This window comes from Cuculus canorus, chromosome 5 (genome assembly GCF_017976375.1).
Source record: "Cuculus canorus isolate bCucCan1 chromosome 5, bCucCan1.pri, whole genome shotgun sequence".
NCBI classification, from domain to species: Eukaryota; Metazoa; Chordata; class Aves; order Cuculiformes; family Cuculidae; genus Cuculus; species Cuculus canorus.
Genome location: NC_071405.1, coordinates 23,535,363 through 23,550,731, shown reverse-complemented (window position 1 = coordinate 23,550,731; position 15,369 = coordinate 23,535,363). Strand labels below are relative to the sequence as shown.

The 15,369-nt window shown below is 38.2% G+C and overlaps 1 protein-coding gene across 1 annotated transcript in view; it reads left to right on the top strand.

Moving 5' to 3' along the window:
• RPS6KA5 (ribosomal protein S6 kinase A5) overlaps positions 1 to 6,778 on the top strand; it is an 81,966-nt gene extending 75,188 nt beyond the window's left edge. Inside the window, 1 exon segment of the mRNA XM_054069102.1 lies at positions 2,545 to 6,778. Coding sequence (XP_053925077.1) covers positions 2,545 to 2,784 — 240 coding nt within the window. The 3' untranslated portion in view covers positions 2,785 to 6,778.
• Positions 6,779 to 15,369: the final 8,591 nt, after the last annotated feature.

Here is a 15,369-nt window from a genome sequence, read left to right as displayed (position 1 = left end):
TTTAGATCATGCAGATTAAAAATCAGGAGGGCTAAGGCCCAACTAGAAATCAAATTGGCTAAGTCTGTGAAAGATAATAAAAAATCTTTCTACAAATACATTAACAAGAAAAAGAGGACTAGGGAGAATATTCAGTCCCTATTGGATGCAGAAGGAACAACAGTGACAGGGGATAAGGACAAGGCTGAGGTACTTAATGCCTTCTTTGCCTCAGCTTTTAATAGTAAGGGAAGTTATTCCCCCTGTGTACAAACCCAGGAGTTAGAGGAGCAGAATGAGGCTCCCATGATACAAGAGGAGGCGGTTAGAGACTTGCTTGCCCAGCTAGACACCCACAAGTCTACGGGGCCGGATGGAATCTACCCAAGAGTATTAAAGATGCTGGTGGATGTCCTTTCCAAACCACCTTCCATTATCTTCACCGGTTCTGACTGACTGGGGAAGTTCCACTAGACTGGAGGCTGGCTGATGTTGTGCCCATCTACAAGAGGAGTTGCAGGGAGGATCCAGGGGAACTACAGGCCTGTCAGTCTGACCTCAGTGCCAGGGAAAGTCATGGAACAGGTGATCTTGAGTGCTATCATGAAGCACGTGCAAGAGAATCGGGTGATCAGGTCCAGTCAACACAGATTCATGAAAGGCAGATCTTCCCAAACTAACCTGATCGCTTTCTATGACAAAGTGACTCGACTACTGGATGAGGGAAAGGCTGTGGATGTAGTCTTCTTGGACTTCAATAAAGCCTTTGACACAGTTTCTCACAGCATTCTGCTTCAGAAACTGTCTGCCTCTGGTGTGGACAGGCACACACTCTCCTGGGTTGAAAACTGGTTGGATGGCCGGGCCCAGAGAGTGGTGGGAAATGGAGTTAACTCCAGCTGGAGGCCAGTCATAAGTGGGGTTCCTCAGGGCTCGGTACTGGGTCCAGCCCTGTTCAATGTCTTTATCAATGACCTGGATGAAGGCATTGAGTGCACCCTCAGCAAGTTTGCAGATGACACTAAGCTGGGTGGAAGCGTGGATCTGCTGGAGGGTAGGAAGGCTCTGCAAAGGGACCTGAACAGGCTGGACTGCTGGGCTGAGACCAGTGGTATGAGGTTTAACAAGGCCAAATGCCGGGTGCTGCACTTGGGGCACAACAACCCTATGCAGTGCTACAGACTAGGAGAAGTCTGGCTAGAGAGCTGCCTGGAGGAGAAGGACCTGGGGGTGTTGGTTGACAGCCGACTGAACATGAGCCAGCTGTGTGCCCAGGTGGCCAAGAAGGCCAATGGCACCTTGGCTTGTATCAGAAATGGTGTGACCAGCAGTTCCAGGGAGGTTATTCTCCCTCTGTACTCGGCACTGGTGAGACCGCACCTCGAATACTGTCTTCTCCCAAGTGACAGGGGACAGGATAAGAGGGAATGGCCTCAAGCTCCACCAGGGGAGATTCAGGCTGGACATCAGGAAAAAATTTTTCATGGAAAGGGTCACTGGGCACTGGAACAGGCTGCCCAGGAAGGTGGGGGAGTCACCTTCCCTGGAGGTGTTTAAGGGATGAGTGGACAAGGTGCTGAGGGGCATGGTTTAGGAAGTGTTAGGAATGGTTGGACTTGATGACCCAGTGGGTCCCTTCCAACGTAGTGATTCTATGATTCTATAATTCTGTGTTTTCTCTTAATTAAAAAATATGTATTTTTCCTTATAATTCAGTGGTTGCTTATAGCTGCATTTTTTCAACCGTATCTTACATTTATGATTGAGTATAGTGGAAACATGAATGATGAGGCAGGAATAAATTTCTTGAAGGCTTTTATACTAATGGGATTTTGAGGACTGACAGACAGCTATTCATGAAATAGCTGTTATGAATATTCTGTTTCTTAGAGATAAGTCTATTAAAAGATCTTCATAGGCTTTTGTAAAAGAGTAGAACCTTTCTATTTAGCTTAAGTAACTGACTTTTTGTCCTTGTAGGTACAAATTCGAGGTAAAATTTCTGGACTGTATCTAGTTTATTTTTTCAATGTCATGGGTACTTTTTGAAATGAACTTGCTTGTCTGATGTATTCACTAAAAATATTTGAATGGCAGCTGTATTGTACAGTGATGATTCTTGTGATTCCCTGTACAGAGAATAAACTGAAACTGAGCAGATTTGTGCTGAAATACTTGCAGATACTTATTACCAAGAAGAAGAAAAAAAACAGAATTGTGAATTGGGGAGGTCCTGATAATGCAACGTGATTTGGGCTAAAAGGAAAACTGTAATTTAACTAAGTGTAGTTACTGAATATGTAGTCTTAAATAGTTTTAAGGCCTGATAAAAAATACTTCTAAATTAAAAGAAGCGAGGAGGCAAAGATGCCAATTAATAATGTTATGCATCACTTCTTAAATACCTATAAAGGCTAGTAAAGTGATTGTGATAGCTACAGTAAGAATTAGTAGGAATCTGTTAAGAGATTACAGTTTGTCTGGACTTTCCATGGAACATTCATAACATGCTACAAGCCATAAAATGTCTTGAAGAGCTTAGCACTACCTTTTGTTTTTAAACAGGCCTTTAACAAGTACAAGAGGGAAGGATTTTGTCTCCAGAATGTTGACAAGGCACCTCTTGCAAAGAGAAGGAAAATGAAAAAAACAAGTACTAGCACAGAGACACGTAGCAGCTCCAGTGAAAGTTCACATTCTTCTTCCTCTCATTCTCATGGTAAAACTACACCTACAAAGACACTGCAGCCAACAAACCCTACAGACAGCAATAACCCAGAAACCATCTTCCAGTTCTCTGACTGAAAAGCAGAGAATATCTTGTCTTGAAGATTTAAGTGGTTATAAACTTGTTAATACCTATATTGTCTTCTCCGACCCTTCCTCCCTTTGGCTTACAGCCTACAGGAATATGTTTATCGCTTCAAAAATGTATTTCAATTATTCCTTTTTAGCTTTGTATTTCATTGCATTTCTTTTTAGCATTAAGGTTGGTATCACTGGATATGATATAATACTATTTTACAACCAACGTTGTATTCTCTTAGGGCTAAATTACTAGTGTGCAGTCAAGCTCAAGGTGAGGAGCTGCTTGTGGTACAGCTTGGAGGAAGACTGTTTCTCGGTGTCAGAATCTTCCTCACTATTTCTTCCCCACTGTTCAAAGAAAGGAAAGCTCTGTAACATCTACAGAAGTCTTGTATCTTCTGCTTTTACCCAGCTGTGTGAAGAATGCCATAGAATGTGATTCTTCATGCATGTAAGGAATCATTGGTATAATGCAACGAAACAGTGTAGTTAAGGCTTTTTAAATTTCTAGTTATATTCTATCCCATTTATTTGAGTTTTAAGAGCAAAATGAAGCATTATGGAACTCACGCTGTTTTGAAATGTAACTCCATGTATCTTGTTCTAAGCAACTGGGAATGTAAGTCTTAGATATTTTTTATTATTATTTATTTAATTTTTAAAAAACCATCTAGGGTAAATGTTGTCTGAGAAGGTGAGGTGTCTCTATGATACAATAATTTTTATTTCTACTTTTTGAAATTATTAACTTTTAAAATATTTTACAGATTCTAAAACGTAATGCTGTAAGAGAAAGTAAAATTTCATATTGAATGCTTTGGGAAATGGTCACATCTTAAAATATCTATTTCAAGAATTAATTATAATTTATATTTTCTTTTTGTATTTACACAATAACTTTAAAATACTAAGATTTTTTTAAATATGCAAACCCTCCAGTTTCAACATTTGTTATTATAGGGTCCATATAAAATGTACACCGAGTTATTTGAATTTTGCGTTGTGCAAATATGGCCGGTTAATAGTGACTGTAAAATCTTAGAATATATGTTTTCTTTTTTGCACTTTATAACATCAAAAGGAGATGTTTTATAATAAAGTGCACTCAGATCTCTCTCCCTACAAGGTGCTGAGCACTGTTTTACTGGGTTGAATGACCTGAAATCCACCATATTTGGTGGTTGTGGTCATTGTGAAGGAGAATTCTGTACTTTGCAGGAGTGAATGCCTGTATATTACCCACTGTTTTCATTCCTTACTCTAAACCGCAAAGCTATCTTTATCTTGCTTTTACAGTGTATATAACAAATACTAGACTTGGGCACCTTGTGTAGTGTAGATGTTAACAACTTATGCACTGGGAATCCTAAAGGGAAATTACATTGAACACTGTGCTTCACAACTTGTTCACTGTGGTGTTCTACAGTGAAGTATTTCCTACTGTGATAGTATAGTATGTACATAACTGTTTGGAATCATAAATGTGACTTACAGAAACATCAGCATAAACTTTTAAATCAGCATATTTTATAAATTTATTGAGCTTTTTTATTGCTCATATTCTCAAAGACTAGGGGTAACTTAAGTGCTAAAGATGACTCCAGTTTTGCAAATGCTTACGTGTGTAAGTGTTCACTGAAGTCAGAGAGACTCCTTGTGTAAAGTTAATCGTATGCCTACATTTGTGTGATGGAAGACTAATCATATAAGGGATTTTGTTAACACCTTGCTTTATCTTAAAGTAACCTTAATCCAAACCCTATGCAAAAAGAGGTTATAGGAATTGTTTATATCAGTGGTTTTATTTATAGAATTATATCAGATATATCAGTATTGACAAATAAAATACATCCATGTTTACAGGGATTGTGTGTATCAAAACAAGGCTTCGAAGCCCAATGTATTTGTTCTGTGTTTCTTTAATATTAATAATGGCATTCTGAGGTTTTGGAATTGCTGATGTGAAATGGTTTACTACTTTCTTGATGTGAATGTCAACAGTAATTGCAGCATTAATTTCAGGTTGATGTGAATATTGAGATTTGCACTGTTTATGTAGAAGTAGTATATTTAAAGATCAGTGTATGTGCTAATAACACAACCAGTTTTGAGTGGCCGATGTTAAAATATTGAAAAATTATTGTCAATGTAATATGTTCAGGTTTGCTTTCTGAATGCTTTCTTTGGAAGTACTCTCAATAGTGAACATGGCTCATTTGTAAAAGAATACTTCCCTTCTCCCCAATAAACTTGCTGTAAATACAACAAACAACCCACCATTAATACTTGTTATGCAGACAGAACAAGTAAATTGTGAAGTTAGAGAACAGGTTGCTTGCAAAGTTTGCACTTCAAGGATTTCATAGAATTTTGTTGTCTTCAGGGGAAGACAACACAAAAGCAGGTTTTTTTATTTGGTTTCATTTCAGTGTAAGAAGCTTTTGGATACAAAGTAGATTTGGAATATTGAGACCCAGCTGAAATAACTACTTAAGAACACAATACAGTTGTTTCCCTGCTGGGAATTTTAAACTGTTACTTGACAAACTGATGAAACAAGGAAAAAGAATGCTTGCACAAGATACTAGATACTAGAGATAATGGCTTTTCTGTCAGAGTTATTTTCACACAGGTTTTGAGAGACTGTTTGGAGGCTAAATTAGCAGACTATATCACTTGTATCAAACCTTTTATAGATGAATGTTTCTGTGTCCTCTTTGTGCTTTAACAGTAGGTATTAAATAAAAATTTAAAAACAAGGTAATCCTTTTTGGCAGGGGTAAGTACATTTATATGTCACCTTGCATTTGCTTTGAATCAGTTTGAAATGTTTATCACCTCTGACTTTCTGCTGCCTCCAGTTAACAGAGCTCTTGAGGAGGTGTGTTTGACACTAAGCTGAATTTTTATATTAGTGTCTTTACATAAACAACTGATCTCTGTTTATGCTGATAAAGCTGACTTGCAAACTAGGCAGCTCAAGAGCACGTTCATTTGTTCAAAAATCCCTGCAGGAGACTAGTTACTCTTGGCAGCACGATGTTGCCTCAGCTTAATCTGCTGCCCAGCCTGGCACTCTAGGTCATATAAAGACTATCGGCCAAATTTTTCATACTCCTACCACTATTTCAAATCTGAAGTGTACAAACCAGTCTTCATTAGTACTATAAATACTTTTATATTGCCTTGTTAAAGAGGCATTAGACTGTAGATGATTTTTATACTTGGATTTAATTTCCTTCACAGTGCTGCCATGTGTCAAGCAGCTTTAATGTCTAGTAATGTTATCTCTCTACAGAGAGTCAGATATGTAATGCAGTCAGCTGTACTGTGGGCAGATGAGTTTGAAAAATCCAGTTTCTTATTAGTAAAGATACTAATATGGTTATTAATTAATCTTCAAAGTACTTGTTATTCTGTAAAGGTATTCCTTTGTTATACTTGTAGAAATACAGATATTAGTAATTAAGAGGTAATTCTGCTAAAGGATTTGGAGAAATACAAAGGAAGTAACATGACTTGCTGTTCCTCTGGCTTAGTGAAATGTCTGCGCTTTTATATAAGGAAAAGCAGCTGATGTATTTATTGTTTCTTAATAGAAGGGCCATTCATTTGGCATATGTTTTCTTTACTGCTATGAAAAAAACCTTTATTAAACAGTTTTGGGAGGGTAACATAAAAATACAATATTGCATCAGAATGAATTGTGGCTTCAAGGTGGCATTGCAAATGTGTGAATTTTCTCAGCCCTTTTCTGTGGTTACTTTTCTGAACAAGGTATTGATATGTGCATAGCTGTGTTCCCTTGTGTTCATCCAGGAATAGAATAATTCATGGCAGAAAATATATTCACAGGATGATGTGTGCTCATGGCGTATGATGAAGAGTTGCACAAGTGTCTTACATTTTTAATGTATGCATGTATTATGTGCATGTATGTAGATACATGCTGTGTTGCACGTCTAGGCCTCACCTTAAAGTAATATGCCTTGTTTAAGAGAACATGTACTTAAAAATGAGCTCTCGACTCACACAGGTTCAGAGGACCAGACAAGGAGGCTACCATAGGAGAGATTATGTGAAGTCAGAGATGAGAGGCTTCTGCGAAGATGAATTCAGGGGTAAATTTCTCCCCTTGCTGTTCCCACGTGCATGTAATATTCATTGACACTGAATTGTAAGCTTTCTTGCCAATTACACAGCATAAACACATTTCCTGACTCGGCAGGTCTGTGAGTGTGTGTGTTTAAGTCTACACACATGTATATCTTTGGTCTTCATTTGAAATTTTTTGTTAATCCTCAAGTAATGTTCCAGGTGTTCTTAGTGAATTGATGGTCTTCATTCTTTTCCCCCATATATGATAGTCTTTGGCACCGATTTTTGTGTTGCAAAACATGACACTGCCTTCTTTCAGTCGAGATAAATTGACTGAATATTCTGGATTAAGAGAACGGGAAATAAAGTGGCTGTTTCTGCTGTAAAGACATAGAAGTGGTTTGATATTTGTCTACCTGTGAGAGAAACACTTCTCCGTTTGCACCTTTGACCCACAGGGCACTGGATTCTATAGAAAATAAGAAATGCAAAGCTGTTCACTATCTCTTGTCTGCCATCCTGCATTTCTCTATACTCATTGAACAGATATACTGGATGTTCAGCACACCTGTGTTGAAAAGAAAAGATGGGATGGTTCCTGTAGTCTGCACTAGTAAATAAAGTGATTCTTTCAATTACATAGACAGTTGGAACAGTCTTGTTTGTTGTGCTTGGAAGCAGCAAGAGCCATGTAAGACACCTGCAACAATATAAATGTGAATAAAACCTGTGTATTTGGGCAGCCTTCATGTTTGGTATGATGGAAGGGGAAGTCTGCAGCTGCCTGGGAGTCAATGGTAAGCGTACAGGAAAATGAGATGTTCTGGGCTGGTCTGGCAGCTCACTGTCACCCACAGGGCCATTCTTGATCCTTTCTTCTTGCCATATGTTCTAACCTTTTCTTGGTTCTGGTGTTTGTGTCACCTCTGTGCCAGCTGAGACAGGGAAATAGGTGTGTTCTATAAACTTAGCTAAGGCATTTTGCTTAACACTGAGTTAACTGATTTCATAGTTAATCCAAAGTAAACGTAGTAGTTGCAAAACCTTATATGCTATAATAATCTGATTTCCAAAAACTAATGCTTTATTTGGAGGTAGAAAGGAATCCATACTGTTTACACATAAATTACTTTTAAAAATTGGCAACCAGTCTGGCTGTATCTATAGAATTCAGGTAAAAAAAAATCTATTAACTTCTTTTGAAATGCCAAGAATAAAGCAGGAAAAAATGTAGCTCTTAAATTGCTCAGGAACTGCTTAGAAACCTATCACAGATGAAACTGCAAACTGATTGCAAACTTGCTGCTGTTTTCTTGCAACAATAATTTTACTTTGTCATCAAATTGAGCATCAAATCTTAAAATTGTCATCTCTTTCCTGTTAATCTGATTTTCCTTCAGGGTTTTGTTTTAATACGTAGATGTCCTTAGTATGTTATGACCAAAAGCTTATTTTCTTACATAAGAAAATCTAATGCTTTAGGCTAAGGCCTTAGGAATAGTGGTCGACAGCTGGCTGAATATGAGCCAACAGTGGCCCAGGTGGCCAAGAAGGCCAATGGCATCTTGGCTTGTATCAGAAGCAGCTTGGCCAGCGGGTCCAGGGAAGTGATTGTGCCCCTGTACTTGGCAGTGGTGAGACCACATCTCGAATACTGTGTTCAGTTCTGGGCCTCTTGCTACAAGAAAGACATTGCCGTCGTGTCCAGAGAAGGGCAACGTGTCTGGAGAAGGGCAACAAAGCTGGTGAAGGGGCTGGAGAACAAGTCTTATGAGGAATGGCTGAAGGGTCTGGGATCGTTTAGCCTAGAGAAATGGAGGCTGAGGGGAGACCTTATCACTGTCTACAACTATCTGAAAAGATTGAGGTGGATGTTGGTCTCTTCTCCAGACTTATGGTTGATAGGATGAGAGGGAATGGCCTCAGGTTGGACAAGGGGAGGTTCAGATTAGACATGGGAAAAATTTCTTCACTGAAAGTTATCAGGCACTGGCAGAGGCTGCCCAGGGAGGTGGTTGAATCACCATCCCTGGATGTAGTTAAAAGATGGGTAGATGAAGTGCTCAGGGATATGATTCTGTGCACAGGTACAGTTGGACTTGATGATCTCAAAGTTCTTTTCCAACCTAGTGATTCTACGATAACCAAAAGTCTGCTGGGAAAGGGAAAACACTTTCTTTAGCTAGTTTAGTTCAAAATATACATACGTGGTACTGATATTTGCTGCTATATCTACATGTACCCAAGTAAGTTTTACATCAATTATGGGTTTGATTTTTGTGTGACACATTCAGCTAAGCCAAAGAAGCTTTCAAGTGTACACTAGTCTTCGGGATTACAGCAAAGTGAGAAGAAAGTGGGCGAGAGGAAAGTTGTATTTCAAGAGAATGATGCAAAAAGGGGATGATGCTCAAGGTTTGTGTCCGAGTTACGCTGACAGAGGTGACTGAGTGATTGTATCATTGTGTGGTCTGAGGCAGCTTATTCACTAATAACAGTATATATCCTTTTTTTCCTTTAAAACTAACATACAGTGGAAAAGAGAAACCATGTTAACTCACAAAAGCAGCAAGTACCTCAGAGCTTTTCTTAGATGTCTCCTTAATGAGGTTACATCCTTTAAATAAATAGCTTAGCTGTACATAGTCATTAGTCTGAAGCTATGCTGCTGGAGGGAATGGGATCCCACTATCTGGTGATATATTCATTGTACAGTGATTGTACAAATTAGAACTCAAGGTGCTGTATCCCTGCTGCTTTTAAGTTCAATTAAGTTCATTAATACTATTCTACTTAACATGTATTGCCATGATCATCCATCTGTATGCAGCCCTGGCAGGTCACTTACTTCAATTTTTAAAGCTTTCAGATTAAAAGGAAAACTTGAGATCTAGTTCAACATCAGAGTGAGAACAGACATTTAATCTTAACCTATCTGGGTTACAAAAATGAACAAAGTTTGTCATTGGCTTTTAACCTTGGCAGTGTTATCACTAAGATGCTACTGCCACAAATTTTGATGCTCACAGATATCTTTACTGTACTGATCTTTTTTAACCTGTAGAGAAAGAAACCTGCAAAATTATTTCCTGTTAGAACAAAGTATCTTATGCTAGAGTCTCAGTAGAAGAGATCCATAATTTCTGCCTTTCCCTCCAAAGCTGTAAAGGCAAGCAGTGAGTTGGTGACAGATTCTGACAGCTGCTTATAAAGTACCAGGCTGTGTTAATTTGCAGTTAAGTGGAACAGGGTGGGCTGTTTCTTCTATCAGTGTGGGCAGGGAGTGGGAAGAGGGAAGGAAATGGGAAGAAGGGAATGCTGAGTGGTTTGCCTCACGATAATGTATAGGACATTCTGGCTGCACAGCATTGCTGTTGAAGAAGCAATGGTCTCCATGTTTAACTTAAAAGATTTTAAGAAAAAAGGAAAACAACACATATTTGCCAGTCAACTTTTTTCTATGAGGGAAATGGTTCCATTTTCAAATGGTAAAGGCAGCAACAGGAACATTGATTTCCTTAACTCACTATATGCTAGATATCCACAGATTACAGTGAAGTTTTCTTACTGACAATTCTTTAAAATTCTTAGTCACATGAAGCACAAAATCTTGTGGCAGACATTAACCAAACGCAAGAGAAGTAATTGCAATGGTTTATTTTACTGAATATCAGGATATTCAGAAAATGAATGAGCATGGGGAAAAGCACTAGAAGAGAGGATTGTTTAGTGAAGAAATACAAGAAAGATGTTTTCTTAAAGACTGCTCAGAACTCATCAGATATTTGCAGAACCAGATGTCAGCTGAAGGCTCCTGTCTCTAGAGCTGCTGAAGACTACCCATGCAGATCTGGCGGATGGTTAGCCCAGCCTGTTGTTGTCCAGTCCTTTCAGAGCCACAGGTTTATGAAAATTGAAGCATCTGTCTTGGAGGCACTTCCCTTTATCTCCAAGTCTTGCTAACCATCAGGGAATGAACAGCATTTGGCAAATCGGGTTCTTGAGCTGTGTTGGAGTGATTACTGTAATGAAGGTTTTGATTTTCAATCAGCTGGTTTTCTTCTCCAGGCCATGATGTTCAGAAAGAGATTTTTTTGTCACCCTAAATTGTGTGGTTAACAACTGTGGTGGCCTCAAAGTTAATGCAAAGTGATCTGGAGAAATATATCATGTCATTATTAACAAATCAGCCTTGGTTTCTCATAGGAGAGATTCTTGCCAGAGCTGTGCTGCGTGGATAATTCCCCTTGGATAGCTAATGATCTGCATGTCCCCAGTTCCTCTGATTCTTGAAGTTGTGCTGGGAACAATTCTCACAGAAGAATTTTTTAAAAAGCTGAAAATCTGAATACTAGGCAGGCAGAGGATACTTGGATGAGGCAGGTTTGTAGGCAATAACGCAGGACATTTACTGGCTATTGCATTACCTGTAAATTTTATGGCAGTGGGGAGAATTACCTGAACAAGTATCCAGGACAGACTGATAGCATTTGAGCTGTTACTGATCCTCCAGCATTATCAGAAGCTTGGTTGTTAAAGAAAAATGAGTGAATTTGCCTATATGTTTAAGTCCTAAGATGCATTCTATCAGTATACTTAAAGGATCCCATATTCTTCTGGCGTACACTTAGGTTGTATGCTATACAGGTCTTGTTTGTGGTTTTATTATTATTAATTTTTACATGCCCTATTTTATATTTAGTTCTATTCATTTCCTGAGCTTTCTAGTTATCCTAAGTCTTTTTATCTCTTCTGTTTCTCTAGTCTTACTGCTTGTCCTGAAAGGCAGTGCATGGATCGTTCTGTCCAAAAAGAACTGTAGAGTCAAATGTCCAGTATATAGAAGGAATAGTAATATGAAGGAAGGCTGTGCAACAAACACTTCACTTTATTGGAAGTGTAGAGATTCCCAACTTAAAATACACTGATATTTTGAATTACGAATAGGTATCTTACTCTTCAGACAACCGTTATATTTGATAAATAGAATGAATAGTGTTAGAAGCACAAAAAGTTTTGAAATACAAATATAAAGTAAGATTTTTTTTTTTTTTTGAGAATTAGTGAAACCCAAGAGGTACAAACCCAAACAGCACCTTCAGACTTGGATCCAAACATGCTCTGAAGAGCAGGTGTCAGATCTGACTGGCTGATTCGCCTTTTACACCTGGAAGTAGGGTTAGGTCAGAACACACCGGAGAAACCTTTCTTCTACAGATGTAAGACTTCAGGTTTTCAAGAACCTGAACCTGTACTTGGGCCCAGCAGGAGCGCTAAGAGGCTGAAAGCTGGCAGTTATTCCCCATAAACTTGGCTCACGAATCATCTTTGTGAACTGAAGATGGATAAAGGCCACAGAACAATAGTTCACATCCATCCCCAACCAACTGTAGTCACAGTAACATTATTGCTTTCTACTTTAGTTTTTATCAAGCAGCTAAAAAAAGCACATATGTTCTGTTGTTACCTGGTCTGTACTGATAGGTAGAATGATCTCCAGGACATTGAAGCAGACGTAATGATCCGTTCTGTGGTTTCAGGCAAATGCACGACCTTTTGGGGACTCCTTTAATCCTGTGACTGTCTTGTAAATAAACTGTTTCTCAGTCCTAATCTTTCCTGGAAATATCTAGTTGAACTTTTAATAGAAAGGAACTATGACAGAGTAGAGTATGTGAAGAGGGAAAAAATGGATTGCTGGAGGAAAAAATAGATTTTGGAACACAAGAAGAATTTGTCTTTCTGTCAATAAGAGCAAGCATTAGGCAATAAGAGTTCTGAAAAGATGAGTAGGGCAAGGTATAGTAAGTTGCAGTGTATAAAGTCAACTGAATATTGCAGGAATGGAAGAATTGTCCTCCCGAGTCAAACCAATGAGACCAGAACTGCATGCAATACTCAAGATGCAGGTGTGCTAGTCTTCTGTAGAGCAAATAACTTCTGTCTGACCAACTCATGTTACCTGCAGAGCATCCAGTCTCATTTTGGAGACATCAAGACTTAAAGAATCCAATGCCTCTTTTGTATTTACTAAGTAGTTACTTATAGTGATAACTTTAAAAAATATCTAATTTCTTATATAAAGTTATTTTTCCCAGGTCTCCAGCTTTGATTTCTTATTTTCTTTATTAGTTTATTTGTAAATGCTGTTTTCTTTGCATGAAGTTCGATTTCCAAAACATAAAGTCAGTATTTTGTTGGTTCTGCCAGTTATTATGACAGAGATACTGACTGGGCAGGTGTCTCAACTCATATTTTCTGTGCAGAAATAGCAACTAGCACTTCTGTTACTGTGTCCACATTTTGCCAGTTCTTGGTGTTTCTGCCCATTTGGAGTTCAGGTCTCTTGGAATTTGCCCCAGCTGATCCTAGGAAGTCTCCTTTCCCCCCTCTCTGCTAAGTACCTTGCTTTTGGAACATCATAATGTGACCTTGTGTGCCAATTTCCAGGTTTCTCTCTTAGGGAACAGCCTGATGTGACCCTGTCACTGCCTTCTGCCTGCCTTTAGCACAAAGTCACAAGCCCATCCTCATGGATGCCTCTGACACTCCATTGAGAGGGACATGGTGAGACTGAAGGGGGCAACCCTTTATTTTAGGACTGCTGTGTACTAATTCTGCATCTACTGATTTTTAAGATTTCTCTCTGTTTATTAACATTATTGAAAATATCTAATTTAAATGCATGATTTTCATTCTTTCCAAACACAGGGGAAAAAAATAGTTGCTGAATATTCCTTTAATATCACAAACATTTTTCGTATCTCTGGAGGTGATGAACCAATGAGGCTTCAAGGTTTTTTTTTCACTATCTTCATCCTCAACTTCGTGGATATTTTATGTCATTTTTCTTACCCATATGTCGTAGTAGTACTACCAACACACAATAGTTTCTGTTAATGTTTTAAACTGTAGCCTACAGGTTTAGAAACTTTCAGAAATTATAAGTAGTTTTCGACTCCCTCTGGTGGACTGGCAGTGCAGTTGGCAAACTGCTTAATGGCTGATAGTGAAGGTAACAAGGAAAAAGTTTGAATGCAATACAACACTGCAGATGCTTCAAAATTAACCATCGTCTGTCCAAGATGCATTTATACAGCAGTGGGAAAACACTAATGTTTAGTAATAAAAATTATTTGTACTACTACTAATGAGTAGTTAGGAACATGGAGGAAAAAAAAAAAGAGAAAAACAAAACCAGAAAGTGAAAATTCAAAGCTTTTCTTGTATGTAACAATTGTATTTATTTAAAGGGATTGAGCTCAGCAACTGAAGGAGGCATGTAACTCAACTGCTGAACACTGCTCTATCAGTAAATTCAATAGAACAAACACCTGATCTTCATCTACCCTTATGTGGTCTCAGAAGTGCAGTTTGAAACAGCTATAACTGCAGACAATGATTCCAGGACAGACAGAAACTGATCTGGGAAGGAAACCTAAGCATGATTTTTACCAACAGTGTATCAAACAATTGTACTACAGAAAGAAGAGCCGTCGCTATTGCTTTGTTAGCTAAGGAGACTTTATTCAGATTTAAGAATAGGTTTGTATTTACTAAAATCTAGTGTTCTGATTTCCTAACATGTAATGGGTATTTTATTTTTACGCTTAAAAAATAGGTATAAATGGTACATGGCTTGTTTTCTGTCCTGGAAAAAACTGAAAAGCAGTGGGCTAATTAAAGTGTGCTTGCATCTTTCTAAAAATACACAATCATTATTCTTTTAAAATCCTGAATGGCTCTATTCTGGCCACTTTTTGTATAAATGAGTCGAAAGATTAGTAAAATGTCTTTGCCATTGAGGTTCAGTTTGTCTAGAAGGATTTTGGTTTTCAGTTCAAGCAACTGATTAAGCTAAAATCTGGATCACATCTAGAATTTAGCTGAACTCTGTCTATCAGTTTGCATACTGTGCAAAGACTGCATGGAGACCTTTTTTGCCTGCGGCCATACGAGCATCCGTAGGTGGGACAACAGTCTGAAATGCAGCAGGAAAAACGCTTTTACTGTGAGTGTAACATAATGGAAGGGCCATGATTATGCCTTCCCCCGGCTCTTCCTGATCTCAGAAGTAGCCAAAGCATTTATCTTGCATCCTTACAACTTTTCAGCCTTGTTCAAAGTTTACACTGGCCCAATAAACATGAGAAATAGCAAACTATGGTATTTATGCTGCCATTTTCCTTCCTCTTAGTTGCTACCTGTTAATATAGAATAACAACTTTACTGGCAAAATAGCCTTAGAAAAATACAGTTGTGGAACAAGTAGCAATTCAGATATAAATACTCACATATATTCAGCCTATAAAAACCAGTGAAGTGCTTTTTTTAATTCTGGGAGGGGACTTTTTTCATGGTTTGTTTTTTAATGTATAAATATATGCATTTGTGATGCATAGGATATTTCCAGAAACATTATGATAGGTTTAAAATGCTAAATGAAACATTGGGCCAAACCAGGATGATTTTAATATCTATTGC